We start from the raw sequence: 15,295 nt of genomic DNA on the forward strand, positions 1-15,295 counted from the left end.
ACAGTTATCAACCAACAGGATTAGTAGACGTTTATAGGACACTTCACCCAAAATATCGGTTTCTGATAGGCATTAGACAGGCAACTAACTGTGCTTTCCCTATACCTCTTTAGAAATATTTTTCTAAACCCAAATCAGGACATGGGATATAAGACAGTTTTATTTGTTTTATGTGTGTTTAGTGACTATACAACACATTACATATGGCATATAATCATGTTTGATGTTTAATTAAAATAACTATATAAAGGTTTGTGTCCCAATTTTTCTACACCAGAATTGTAAACACTCTCTTAGAGAAGTACGCTCCATAAGCTGCACTTTGAAAGAAAAGTATCTTCCTTTCAACTGCAGTGATTGACCTCCTACTGACTCTTCCAGGAACCCCAAGTACAAGCATCAAGGAGCAAGTCAATTTGGACACAGGACACATTCACCTCCCTGACTCAAGGCACCCAGAGCCTTCCAGCTGCACTGTTGCATGGGGAACCCTGGGATTTCTTTCCCAGCCATAGTAGAGTTACACTACTTGCAAAATAGACTTTGTAAACCAGACTGAACACTTGGCCAGTTGCTTTATCCCTGTTCCAAACAATTAACTTGTAAACAAACTTTTGGAGCACAGTCCTTATATTTCTGACATCCTTTCATCCTCTGATTTTGTATTCTCTTCATTCTATGTCTGGCTTTCTGATAGCCAAGTAACCAGTACTTCAGTGGTCTCTTTTTTCCCCATTACCCACCCAGTCTGTTTAACCTTGAGTAAAGAGAAAGGAGGCAAGAGTTACCTGTCTTCTTTCTGCTTTGTGTTCTTGGTTTATTCTCTACTTGGGTACTTAGTTCAGTCTCCTAGTAGAGACCCTAGGCTAATCCTTAACCCAGCACCTCAGTCATCCTAGCAGCCTCTTTCTACCTCTTCCCTTTGGATCCCATGTCACCTTTGCCTTCTCTGGCAGCTGTTACCACAGAAGCTGCCTTTACCCAGGCTTGCCCTGGCCATCCCTCTAGTGATCCCTGTTACCTTCCTTACTACAAATGGAAGAAGGTCACAGCTGAGAGAGACTGATGTTCATAAGACCCTGGCCCTTGCAGATGGTTAATGGACTCCTGTGCTTATATCCCATGAATGATAAAGGGTAATCAATATTCAAACCAACCACTTGAGTTGGTGGCGTGATTTTCTTGTTACACAAAGAGAGGGGTCATCAAGGGAAAGGACTGCCAGGTCTGAGAGCAGTCTCAGTGGTCGTATCTGTGCCATCCAGACCTCCCCCCTCCAGACCTGCTTCTTTGTCGCTCGACTGTCATCCAGACAATGACCTTTAACGTGCCAGCTTGACTTCTAGGAGGTCTTGCGGTGTTTGCACATTAGGTAATGTCTGTGCTTCAGCAGAAATCTTATGGAAACAAATGGAGGAAGTTTGCCGGTCCAAGTAATGGATAATAAATCCTGACCTATCTGGATAGAAACTGATTTTCTATATCCTTTAGTTTATACACATATTTTTGTTGTTGTTTTAGTAAGGTCTGAAAAATTCAAGGAATCAAAATTTTCAAGTATTTCAAATGCTGTTGTTCTTTTGGCAAAAATGGCACTTCTTATAGGCTGGGATTCTATGTATTGGCCTTCTTCACCAGACTGAGTGAGGAAAACATCCTTTCCTATTCAGCATTCAGGGTGGAGGAGCCTTAATTCAATTAGCATATTTTATAAACTTTACCACAGTATTCATCTGTTCAGCTTTATGTACCTAGATTGTTTAAAATGTTATTTTTCAAGAAAATATATGGGGTTTTTTTCCTTTAATTTTAATTCTGGAATGTTTGCTTCTATATATTTTCTTTAGAATAGATGTTCTTCTATTTTGTGAGAAATGGACTTTTCACTGAGACAGCTAAATTGGATTTTCTGATCAAAGCTAAAAGCAAATATATTTTAACTTAGCAGTATTACAGGTCAAGATAATTAACGTTAAAAAATATTCTAGGGTCTTTTTGTTAGTTAAGCCAAATTGATGTTTTAATTCCTTTCAGTTACCTACTAGAAAAACAGTGCAGACAAAGGGCATTCCTGGTAGAGTGCGTTACTTTTACATATATTCTTGTAAAAGAAACTTTCATAATCTTTCCTCTCCTTAATCAATAAGGAAATAACTTTGTAAAACTTGTACAGTGGTATGAAATGAACTATTCAATGAACTGACACATAGCTCCACTAAAGAATCACAAATTTCTTCTCAGAATATTTTTTACTTAGTCCCAGAATAATATTTCAAACAAGACAAAACCAGACTCCCACGTTACCTATTCTCTCGTTTTTGTGTGGAGTTTAGGAAAATCCATTTATAAAAGCCAACTGTAGCTTTAATTATTCATGGAAGTTTAGCCTATAATTCAGCAATGAAGGAAAAGATTTTTTTGTGTGTAATCAGTATTAGAATTTAAAGCAAAAAGTGATTAGATATAGTACTAGAATATCATCCCTGGTTTAGAATTAAATGACTCAATGTAAGTTTTATTATTTTTCTATAGAAATTTATATATATATGTATATAATATGCATTTAAACTACCTGCCACTCTAAAAAGTTATATTATTTTTTAAAAAGTCATACACCTTGAGTTGTGTGTTTCACTTTAGTGAACTCAGTGTCACATAGATAAGATTATCTGTTCGCAGATTAAATCAATGGTTATAATAACAAAAGCCTTGACTTACAGAGAAACAATACATTATGTAAATAGTAAACATTTCTCTAAATTATGCTAAAATTTTAGAATGGGAGAATTACTTTTTTAGATACTGTTTTCACATTGTTAAAAACCACAATTGGCCTTAATAAGAAAGGTAGAAAATAATCTGGAAAAAAAATGGAGACCTAGCAAAGAACTCCCCCTTGTAAGAAGACTTCACCTGGGGTTCCTGAGCGTATGACATCCTGCTTACCTTCGAAAAACTCTCCTGGTTTAGGCTTCCTGGAGCGCCTAGCCTTAACTTTGCCTGAGCAGCTCTGTCTGGATGGAGCTCTGCTGGAGTGTGGGGTACTCACCTCTCCAGAAGCACCCAGTTTCACAGTCTGTCCTCAACCCCAAGAATTTTGCTACCCTGGAGCCCTGCTTGGCTTGCACGTACTGAACGTCTTGCCAGCCTCAGGATCTGTCAGAAGATGTGTTCGGAGAGGCTATCCTTGGAAAGGCTCTTTTTAAGTCAACTCCTACCTCTGCCTCCTCTCAGGGAAGTCCCAGAGTGTATAGACAAGACTTGATGCCACCCTTCTCCCCGACTCAAGTACCAGAATCTCATAGAGGTTAAGGACAGCATCAACTCCTGTTGACCAAAAACACCCAGAAAATTCAGAGGCCCTATTTTTATTAGCTAGGATTGCGTTTAGCTATAGATGACAGAAAACTAAAGTACAGTGGCCTAAACAGATACGGATTTATTTTTCTCATGCACCAAGAAGTATAAAGGGGAAAGCCCAGGGGTAAATAATATCTCAGCAGTGCCATCAAGGATGTGGTTCTAGAAGATCTCCGGTCTTTGTCCGTAACACATTTATCCTCGTGCTCATCATGATCACATGATGACTTCTGCCACTTTAGTCTTCATGTCTGACATTCAGACAAAATTAAGAGAAATGGGGCAAAAGCAGAGGGCTTATCCTGGTGAGGCATGGCTTATTTAGAAGGAGAAGCCCTCCCCCAGGAACTTTGCCTGTACATCAGTAGCCAGAACTGGGCCATATCCCTACCTATAAGGGCTACGGAAAAGTCGTATGTTTTGACTTTCCCATGTCTCTAGTCAAGGAAATGAGGAGTTTTTTTAAGTTGGCTTTTGGGTAGGTACGTAGTATTTACTACAGCCACACTTTATGACGATCTTGGTACTCATGTTCCATGGACCTACCAAACACCTAGCTAGTTAACTCCATACTAGTTAACTAGTAACCTAGACAGTTAACTCCATCCTCTCCACCATAACTAAAGTCCACCACAGCCATGTCCCTCCAGAATGTCTTTGCGCTTCACAATCCCTAACAAGACAACCTCAGCCTGGGGTCTGCAGTTTATTTGTGGGAGGCCCTCTTTGAAGCACATTTAGATGTACCTACCCACAGTGGAGCCCACTTCACTTCCCATGATTGTGAGTATTACACTTCTTATTTTAAAGAGAATTGAAAGTAACACTTTTTGCTGTTTCCCCTCTATTTGTGTGCTTACTAATTGCTACTGTCCTCAGCCACCATCCCATCATGGAGTGAATGTATCAAGTCCTATTTCTAATCCAGCAAATCTTGTAATGAGCATTTTTTAAGGGATTGGTTTTTTCCTTGTAAACATTGTGACATACTTTGGACATATAGAACCTAATAGCCATTTTAAAGAAAATCAAAGTGACTAGACATAATATCTTGGTCAGAACAGACCAGGAGTGACAATCACATTTTACAGTAATGTATACACTCACATATGGGAGATTTCCTACCTCAAAATTCACCTGCCCTAATTAAACTGTGCCTATCTCCAGTATTTCCCTTTGCTTCAGCACCATCTCTCTATCTCTGTCTCTCCAACATAATGGCAAAAACAAACTGGGGCATTCTACTGAAAACCTTGCTAGTGGTACTAGATCACGTACCACCAAAACAGCAGGGCAACTTGGCTTTTATCCCTTAAGTTCTACTTCAGAAAACTGTTCCTACATCTCCCCCAACCTCCTGTTGTATCATTAATTGTGGTTTTACTTCCCTCTGCGTTTTCCCTCACTGCTGTGACCAGTGCTTCATGTGGCCTAGTTTGGGGCCAGTCTCAGCAGAAGCTCTTAGGTTGCCCCTCTTGCCTGCAATGATTTGTCCGTTTTATACCAGTACCTGTCAGCTTGGCTTACCAATGTCAGTGTGCTTCATTCAGCCTCCAGTTCTGACCTCCATTGTGATGTCAGCTCACACACCGCTTCAAGGAAGGCAGCAGGTTTTTCCTTCTGACCCTTCTTCCCCAATGTCCCCCCAACCCAAAAAAGAAAAAAAAAAAAAAAACACAAAAAATCACCAGTTCAGTCCCTTCCCACTTATTTTGTTTAACAACCCTTACTGACACCTGTGAACCAAGCACTTGGATAATCATGGAGAGAATAATAAATGAAATATAGCTGCTCCCCTTAGGTTATTTCCAGCATAGTAGGGGAGATATATGTGAAGAGTTTTAATATATCACAGTTAGGAACACAGGGCAGGAATGGTACCAAGAGAGGAAAGATCAGTTCCACCTAGGTAAGTAAGGAAGGAGAAGACAGACAAATATGGACTTGAAGATAAGTCGGGATTTTTCCTGACGGGAAAAACAGCATCAAGATAGGTGATTAACACTTCGCTGCACACTTGAAACTAACACAACATTCTAAATCAACTACACTTCAGTAAAAAAGAAAAGAAAAGAAAAAGAGGCAAAAATCACTATCCGTAAAATAAATAAGCTAACAAGGATGTATTGTACAACACGGAATACAGCCATTGTTTTATAATGATTATAATTGGAGTATAACCTTTAAAAATTGTGAATCAGTATGTTGTATATCCAAGAGAGTTATATAATATTGTACATCAACCATACCTCAAATTAAAAAAAAAAAAAGATAGGTGATTGAATTAAACGGAAGGCATCCTTCTATTGTAGATTGTGTGTACTTGGGGGATTTGATGGTACCATTAAGCCTGTGAGATGAATGTCCTTGGTCTTCCAACTGTAGCCCTCACCCTTTTCATTCCTTTAGCCACTACTGTGAGTTGAAGTCCTGTAGTAATATTTCAACACTAAGCAGATTTCAGAAGATGATCATAGCAAATAAAATAGAATGTTAGACTCAGGTGAGGTTTTTTTTTACACCTGTATTTAGATTTGTAATGAAATAAAGGTAAACAAGTAACATTCTTCTAAATCATTCTCTTCCCTTCGTGTTTTGTTTCCATTACTCCTGCTACTAGATATTTCCTTCACTGTGGTGCTTGAAACTGGATTCTGCTGGGTTTCCAGGAATGCTGTTGACAGTCATTGCCAGGAGAAATGTGTTTTCCCCTTAGGAAATTATACTTCTATTTGGTATTATTGTTTCTGACCACTGTGTTATGTTATGAGCATTTCTGAGGAATGAAAAAGATGGCTTCCTTGGAGCAATTACTGGAAAGGAAACTGGTATTCTACTTTCTAAAAACAAACAAGCAAAAAAGTACAATTGGATGAGGAATTACCAGAAAAGAAAAGAATAGGAATAAAGGTGAGGTGAGGTACATTCCCTGATGGAAAATTTACTTTTAGAAATCTAAGATTCCTTACAAAGTTATTTGAATTTTTATGTGTTTCAAATTTAAGAATAACACTATAGAAAAGTGCTTAAAACATAAATGTTTTACCTCCGTGAATTATCAGAAAGCAAACTCCCATGTAACTCAAGAATCACCATTGCCTGGATCTCAGAGGCCTCTTTTATGCTTTTGCATATCCAAAAATCCACCTCTGAGCTCATTCAGATTGTTGGCAGAATCCAGTTCATGTGACTTTATGACTGCTGTCCTCATTTTCTTGCTGGCTGTCAGGCAGGGTCCCTCTCAACTCCTAGAGGTCACGATCAGGTCCTTTTCACATGAGCTCCCTCTTCAAAACGATGGCAGTGCATTTAATCCTTTTAGTGCTTTGAATCTCTAACTTCCTCTTCTACCACTAGCCAGAGAGAAAACTCAGATTTTGAAGGACTCATGTGATTAGGTTAGACCTTAGGAGATTCAGAAGATTAGGATAATCTCCCTTAAAGTCATCTCTACTGTAGTATAACATAATCTAGTCTGGAGTAGTATGTCATCATACTCTCAGGTTTCACCCCTACTCAGAAGGAAAGAATTGTAAATGGCAAGGATTATGTGTGTCATTTTAGAATTCTGTCTACCACAGACCACCTGTTTTCTGATCTAAAATGTTACCTTTGTCAAAAATTAAATATCCATATATGTGTAGTCATTTCTGGAAGAATTTATATAGAATCAATATTATTTTTTCCTTAAATGTTTAGTATAGTGGACCAGTGAATTCACCTTGTCCTGGAGTTTTCTTTGTGGGGAGGATTTAAATTACAAATTTAATTTCTTTAACAGAGATAAGACTATTCAGGTTATCTATTTATTTTCAAGTGAGCTTAAAATTTGTGCAGACTGTCTGTTCCATCCAAGCTATTGAATTTTTGACATAAAATTATCCACAAAATTACCTGATTATCCTTTTGATGTCTGTAGTATCTGTAGGGGTGTCACTTCTCTTTCCTGATACTGGTAATGTTTTATGTCTTCTCACATTTTTTTCCTGATCAGTCTGGCTAAAGATTTATCAGTTTTATTGAACTCACTTTTGATTTCATTTAGTTTCTCAATTGTTTTTCTGATTTTTATTTCATTAATTACTGCTGTGAACTTTATTATTTACTTTATTCTGCCTAGGGGCTAGAGTCAGACCAAGTATCTTTTCTATCAGTATTCATGAATGTGTGAAGTCCCTTTACTTAAGAGAGAGACTTTCAAGTTGTGTTTTTTAAAGAAGTCCACTGAAGATTTCAAGAGCCATACTTAAAATAAAATGACAAAAGATTAAAAATAAAAGAAAGGACAAATAGGCAGATGATGCCGAAAAGAAAGCAAAGTTATAATAATAATACCAATCAAAGTGGAAATCAAAGCATAAAGAATCAAATGAAAATTTGAATAGCTGTATCGGAAAGTCACATAAATCCATGTTCTCTCTGCCCTTCTTCCTCTTTCTATTTGACATCATGAAAATGAGGGTCACTCTGCTTATTTTGCGGTCAGTATGATAGGACTACCCCTCATTAACAACTCTTAAAGATCCTTTAAACCCATTCTAAAATAAACACTCTTTTTGTGTCCTTTTTTAAAAAATTACAAGATAGTTTCATGTTAGTAACTGTATGTGGTTTCCCTGGTGTACATGATTTATCTGTCAAAATTTGTGCTTCTTATCCTTAAATCATAAAAATACCTTAATCAGGTACAGTTACACACATCTGCTGCAGTATCTGGCATTAGGCCATCACACTACTAGAAGTTACTATTGAGAAAGCCAGGTGAGGGTGAGAGGAGGTTCATTTTTTAGGACATGCTCTTGTTTCCAGGACGGTGCATGTCGCCCGACTCACATGCCTCTCTTGGCCTTACTAATGTCTCACATCAGATAGTGCTTGCCGAAAGGAGAGGGTAGGGCGGGAGCTACTGCTATTTGACATTTGTGTTCGTTCTATATATTCTAAGTGTCTGCTTTTTTTTTTTTTAATGTAGTTAATGCTGCCTACCTTGGGAGCCAAGAAATGATGGAGGTGGTGAAGAGAGACAACGAAACCATAAAAGAACATTTGTCTAAGGTAATCACTTCAGTGCTGCAAAGTGAGTAGATGGGCAGGAATACTTAACTGAGGGTGAAAGGCTAGAGTTGGTTAGACTCTGCAAGACCTTGTGCGTTTGTAAATTTCAGATGGAGTTCTACTTCTAGTTAACATTAATGCAGTCCTTGAAAGTTGCATAGAAAGTAAGTAAAGCTGACTGCCTAGTTACTTAAATATGTTTTACCACCTGTTTTTGTTGGGTTTATTTTTAGAATCAATACTTCTCTCTAGAGCCTTCTACTAAGAAGACTCTCAACAATATTTATGGAATAAATAACTTATATTAAAATATAAGTAAAACACTGTGATAGAACTAACATCACTATGATCTGATGACTCAGTGTGCCCATCTTTTTTGCTCTCCAAATGCATTCGAGTAGGAATGTCCAGCTCTGACACCAAGACCAATTTTCTATACAAGCATATCCAGAAGGGCAACAACTGAAATATTTAGCATTTGTGAATTGCTGCAGCAAGTGCTAGAATCTTATGCAAACATATTTGGAAGCACCAGTCTCTGAAACTGTGAGGGGCCAATGGTTTAGATTATGTCTAAGCACCCTAGGATTTAACTGGCTCTGGTACTCCCATGGCATCATTCGTTTGTCTGTCCATCCTGAATAGGATAGAGCAGTACCACCTAACACGATAGCCACTAGCCACAAGTGGTTATTTGTGGCCACTCTAAATTGAGATGTGCCATAAGTGTAAAATACACATTGGATTTCAGAACCTTAGTACCCCCAAAAATATATATATATATATATTTCATTAATATTTTTATATTGATTACATGTTGAAATATTTTAGGTATGTTGGGTTAAATAATATATATTATTAAAAGTAATCTTATCCATTCCTTTTATGCTTTTTCAAGTGTAGTTACTAGAAATTTTTAAATTACATGTGTGTTTTTATTTCTGTTGGACTGTGCTAGTATAGAGGTTTGCAGTTGGTGCTGAACTGTGACATCTGCTGGATGCAGTGGAATGAGCCCCACTGCATGGCCAGCTCTTACAGGGCCCAGGAACCTATAGTATGCAAGTAAAACTTTAGATACCCCACGGGGTTTAGAATCTCTTCGTAAGCTTTAAGACATTTGATTTAAAATTGCCTGTAATATTAATTCATATTTCTGTGAATTATCTCAAAGCAAGAAATATATATGTTCTTAAAAATGTATTTTTAGAATATTGGTCCCAAAGAATACTTTTGAAAATGCCAGTCTGTGTTCATCTTCTGGCCATAGTGGTCATCATATTTCTAAAATAGCAATTGGCTAGAGATGGAAATTTTGAAGCCAGAAGGAAACCATCACTAGCTTAATGGGGGAGGTTGGGGCCTCATAAGGACCCTCTCTCCAGGGCTTTCAACTGTTTCCAGTCATTGAAGTATGTGAAAATACAAGGAAAACAGTATTTTATTTTTTTAGATAAATTATAAGTGTATTTGTTTCAAAAATGCATTTAAGTTCTCAAGGCTGGAAGTTAATAAAAACAACTCAATTCCGAGTTAATAATAAGACTGGCAGATGCTCATTTCCAAAATTCACACTTGCTGAATGACTAGATCCATCATGTGTCAAAGCCCATCGTACACCTGTGGAAGCCAGCTGCTGTAAAGTACTCATCATTCCTGGATTCTGTTTGTATGTTGTGCTCACAAAGAGGTCAAAGGAAGGTGCTAACTTATTCCTGTCCTAAGTTAAATCCATATGCAAGTGTAATCATTCCCAGATAGAGGGCTGTTCATGGTAACTGTGTCAGGACCATAAGTTTACTCAAACTTTTATCGAAGAAATATGGGGGTGTAATGGTAGATGGCAGGCATTTCAAGGTTAATATTAACACACAGTCACAGGACTAAACTTTTCCAACTACAGGGAATGGTTTTATTTTATTTTTTAAGATAGCATTAAATGTTCTTGTGGAATTTGGGAAAGCAAGGCATTATTTAGTTTAATGATGCAAAACTGCCTGCAATGAATTGATTATCCTTTCTACCAGCTAAGTTTGAGCTCTCCGCTAGAATAATACAATTCCAATTCCTAAGTGAAACAAGGTACAGAAAGACAGGAAGTTTATTGCAACTTTTATTTCTGTAATGGAAAAAAAAAAAAGGAAACATGCTGTAATTTAATATTGGTAAAAATTGAATCAACATATGTCCCAGTCTGCTTGAGAAAATAAGGAAACTTAAAAGGGCACAAAGTTCTAGAAAAATACTGGGCGTTTTCCCCTGCCTTCCAACCAACTCTGAAAATTATTCAAACTTGGAAGTCAGTTCCCGAGACAAGATGTATCCCTATTTTAGATATTATAGTCAAGGATACTCTGTTCAATTTCAGCCCAAACATTCAGAAACTTCATCTATCCAGGACTGCCCATTGTAAAGAAGTTTTGAGCCACAGGTTTTGTTGCAGAATTGTTCAGTATATCTCAGTTATTCAACTTTTAAAACTTCTGAAAAATGTATCTTTGTGTCATCCAGTCAGGCAGCCACAGGAAAGTTTACCTAAAAACAGTCTCCCTGCTACATCGCGTGGATGGCTTTTGGGTTCTTTCTCCTCCCTTAGGAAACAATTATACCATAATCAGCAGGCTTTAAATCTAAAGTCAGATTTTCTACCACTGGATTTCCACATGAAGAGAACTTTTTATCTTCTTGAGGGAACTGGATCTTTTTAACTCAAAAGTCTCTGGAAGCTGATTGTTTTCCTTCCTTCTTTCCAAGGTCTAAAGACTTTACCCATGGTGTCAGACAGTGCTTCAGCGCTACATAAAGTGACTTCCCTCTCCTAGAGCAGATATATCAGGCTCTTAGTTGTTTCCAAAACTGTGTAGGAGCGCTGTGGCATCATCGACTGTGTTCTTTCTCCACCTGACTAAATCCTACCTGTCCTTGAAGACGTGGTTCCATTGTCATCTTTAAGAGGCTTTCCCCAGCCCCTGGTTTTGGCTAGATGTCCCCCCTCCTCAGCGCTTATGGCTCCATATATAAAGTTATAATTTTGCATTTATCACACAGTGGTTAAGTGATCAGTTTTCCCCTCTCACCCACCTTGAAGGTTTTTCTCATCTCAGTATCCCTGATGGCCTAGCACTATGCTCACCTGGTGAGCAATCAATAAATGTATACTAGATGGATGGATGGGGAAGCCATTTGAGTATGCATTCTAAGCCGTTTTTTGTGCCATGGAGCTCTTTGGCTGTGTCATATACAGACTCCTTCTCAGAATAATACTTTTAAGTGATGAAATAAATACATGAGATACAATAATATAAAAAAAAACTATAGTTATCAAAATATATTAAAAACAAATTTGTGATGTATAATAAACAAATTTGTGATGTGCATCTTTATTAACAGACTAAATAATGAAATATAATAGCCATCAGAATTACCATTGCAAGTTTGTAGTGATGTGCAAAAATAAATTTTTAGTTATGTACAGCAAGTTTTCTGTAATTTGAAAATTCAATAATTTTATAGATGACAAAATATAGGTACTACTAATACTTCTGTGACTTGTTACCTGTATTCATAATTGAAGGAAATACTAAATTAGAGTTAGAGGTTAGCAATATATGTATATGTGTGTGTATATAAATATATGTGTGTGTGTGTGTGTGTATATCTTTTTCCCATTCAAGTTTACATTACCTCCCTCCCTCCAACTGCCAGGCATATCCATGGACCTGTAGACCCCAAGTGAAGAAGCCTTGCTTTGAGGCACTAGAAAAGGTTAGGCAGCATGGTACTGTGGCTTGGGCACTGGCCCGAGAACAAGCAGCCATGATATGCTATACTGAAGAGACTATTTTGAGTTGTGAGGGGTCCATTGAAGGGTTTAAGGAAGTGGGTGATAATCAGGGTGATATTCAGAATGTTTAACAACCATATGACATAGCCACCAACCCACAGAATATATGCCATCTGTGAACAGCCAGCCAGCTCAGAGGTGCCAGTCCATATCAGTTAGCCCTAGGAAAGTGGCTAGATTAACCAGTGACAGGAATTATTTGGGGGAAAATGTGTATCCGAATATTGGGAAAGAATGAAATTTGGGGTAGGAAAACTGTTTAGAAGACTTTTACAAGAACTAAGGCAGTGGAATTGGGGGCAGGGTGGAGAGGGTGTAGAATTTGGAAATATTTAGGAAGTAGAATCAAAGACACTTAGTCCTCATAGGATATGAGAGAATGGAGATGGGGGTCTAAGATTATTTTTCTGTATTTGTATTCTGTAACAAAACAAAATACGGAATCTGGAAGAAGAAGCGCCAGCAAGTTATGGGAAGTGATTGAGAAAGTCATCTCGGTACTTTTGCTTGAGATACCTGTGGGACATCCAAGTGGGCACAGGTCTGGCAGGTAGCCGGATATATGGGTGTGAAGCCTAGGAGAGGAGTCCAGGCTAAATTGTGATTTGGGAATGATGAGGATATGTTAGAAGTTCTGAGCATGGATAATGGTAACCTAAGGAAGTATAAGGAGAAAGGATACCTAAAGGTTGATCCTTGGGGAACACAGCTTAAAGGTTGGGAGGAAGGAGAGGAGCTAAGAAATGAGATGGGAGTGGAGGGGGCAGGGATGAGAATGAGAACCAGGATGGAATAAACCAAAGCAAGAGAATCAGCTGTACATTTTCACCACCGCAATCCCAGTCCTTCTAGAAGCCCCTGGGGTATATTCTGCTTTATGAGGCACCTGGTGTGTCTGAGGCAAATAGGAGTTCAGCATTCCTGTGTTCTGTCATTGCTCTAAACTACAAGGGGATGTATGTCTCACTCATAGAAAAATGAATTAGTGTTTGGTTTAGAAATTTGAAGTTTTCATTTAAAACTCACTTAGGAGGGAAATTCTAAACTGCCGTGACCGACTTTGGCCTAGGCTTATGGAAACAGCTGGTGTGCGCTACTGCCAGACCGAATCTGAACATCACTATCAGTCAATAGGAGTCTGAAATTGCTCCCATCGAGAGGACAAAGGTAGGCAGCAGTGGAAGGACTTCTTGCAAAGCGGTGCTGCCCCTGTCCCCAGAGGGCCAGACTGGGGCCTCAGTGCGGTTGGGAAAGGGGCAAAGTGTCCTCAGGAACAGGGACCCTTCTATGGCTCTCTCCCCATCTTGCTTAGTCCACCTGAGCCCAAAGGCACATGCTGCCTTTGGGAACAAATGTTGTGCAGTTGTTTGCAGATCTGGGCATGCAAATCCTTCGGACATGCACACGTCCCGCTTAGCAGAGCACAGGAAGCACTCCCTGGACCGGCTAACCAGGACTGCCTTTCCGCCAACCTCGGCCTGAAACTGATTGTGTTAGTTCTGCCTGTTTAATTTGAAGCCAGTTCAGAATATAATAATCATCCTGGAAATAGATAGGTTTGTTTTTATTTCGATCATCTTGGCCTAGAGAGCTTCATTTTAGGCACTTGTGTTAGCATACACTTGAGTTCTCTTGTGGAGCAGGATTGAAAGGAAGAGGAGTGTATTTTAGGGAGGAGAGTCTTCAGAGTCACAGCCCAAGGTTCAGACTCCAGCTCCACCACCTGCTGACTAATGTGACCTTGGTTAAGTTAATCGACTTCACTGTGTCTCCTTTTTTCATCAATAAAATGGTTTAATAATAGTGTTTATTCTTATACAGTTGTTCCAAAAAGTATGCTATATATAATTCATAAAAATATTTTATAAGTGTCTGGCATGTACTAAGCATTCAATAAATGTTTATTATTATTATTATTATTATTATTATTATTATTATTATTATTATTATTACAAAGTTAATTATATCCTAATATACCTCTGAGTATTTAAAAAGACTTTGACTAGTTTTTCTCCCCCTACACACCCCTTCAGATACTTTCATTCTGTAATGAAAGATTTTAGTAATATTAAATACGTTGCCAAGTGACCCTGGAATGCCCCAGTCCTATGCTAGCCACTTCCCATCAGATGCCTAAGGGAGATGTTGTATAGGAACAGCAGCAAAAGGAAACACAGTAGTACTTAATCTTTACCAGGACTTGGGTCCAATACCCTAGTACAGAGAATTCAGGTGAGCCAGACTTGGCCGTTTCTCTAAGTTAGTTAAGCAAGACCCTTCCAGTACATCTGCCAATTTCCTGAGGCATATACACAGGGAGAAACAGAAACTCAGGAGGATAAATTTGCTCCCAGTGCCTCCTACTCTGCTGCCTCACCAGAGGAAGACAGATGCCTTGGGTCAGCTTCTCACCCATTCCCAGGTAAGAAAGAGACAAAGCTAGTCCCTAGATGGCCCAGTGACTTCCGTTTGGGAGTGAGTGGATTCTGGCCTTTTACTCTTGAGTCATGCAGAAAGGAGAGAGCCCCACTTTGCAAGCCTTTTAATGTGTGGTTGTTTTCCAGCCACTAGAGAGCGGTCCATCAGTAACCTGCTTGGACCTCCTCCTACTTCGTCGCCCAGTTCCCACTACTCCCCTCCATGCCTGCAGGGGGAGCAGGGCTCAGTGATTGTGTGGTCACCTCTGTCCTCAACCACATTTTTTTCATCTTTAGGGATTTTAATTCTCTTTTTTTAAAGAACGGTAATGGAGCCATTCCTGGAAAAAAGAAAGAAAGGAAACAATGTAAATTGGAAAATGATTTTTCTAACCGGTCTCCCTTTAGCATTGTTCAAGTTTCTAAAAATGGTTGCTCAGAAAGACTGCAATGAAAGGTTAATGCTTGGTGACTGCTATCCCTTGTTCCCTAGAGGGATAGGATTTTTAAATAACTGAACAAAGATGCTTGTGTTACAGATGGGTTTCCTTTAAGGTTGCAAGGTGGAGTCTTACGTGTCTGACTTTGGGGGGAGGGTGGAAGCAGCAGCCCACTGCTC

General features: G+C 38.7%; 1 protein-coding gene across 2 annotated transcripts in view; it reads left to right on the plus strand.

The window, feature by feature from the left end:
• Window positions 1-15,295, plus strand: part of LDAH (lipid droplet associated hydrolase) — an 82,335-nt gene that overhangs the window by 58,113 nt on the left and 8,927 nt on the right. For both annotated transcript variants that reach the window (XR_010384257.1, XM_010987908.3), the window contains one exon: window positions 8,333-8,415. Coding sequence is in view for 1 of the 2 variants with exons in the window: in XM_010987908.3 (XP_010986210.1) it covers window positions 8,333-8,415 (83 nt within the window). In the remaining variant the exon portion in view is untranslated. The remainder of the gene's footprint in view (window positions 1-8,332; window positions 8,416-15,295) is intronic.

Source organism: Camelus dromedarius, chromosome 15, assembly GCF_036321535.1.
Source record: "Camelus dromedarius isolate mCamDro1 chromosome 15, mCamDro1.pat, whole genome shotgun sequence".
NCBI lineage: Eukaryota > Metazoa > Chordata > Mammalia > Artiodactyla > Camelidae > Camelus > Camelus dromedarius.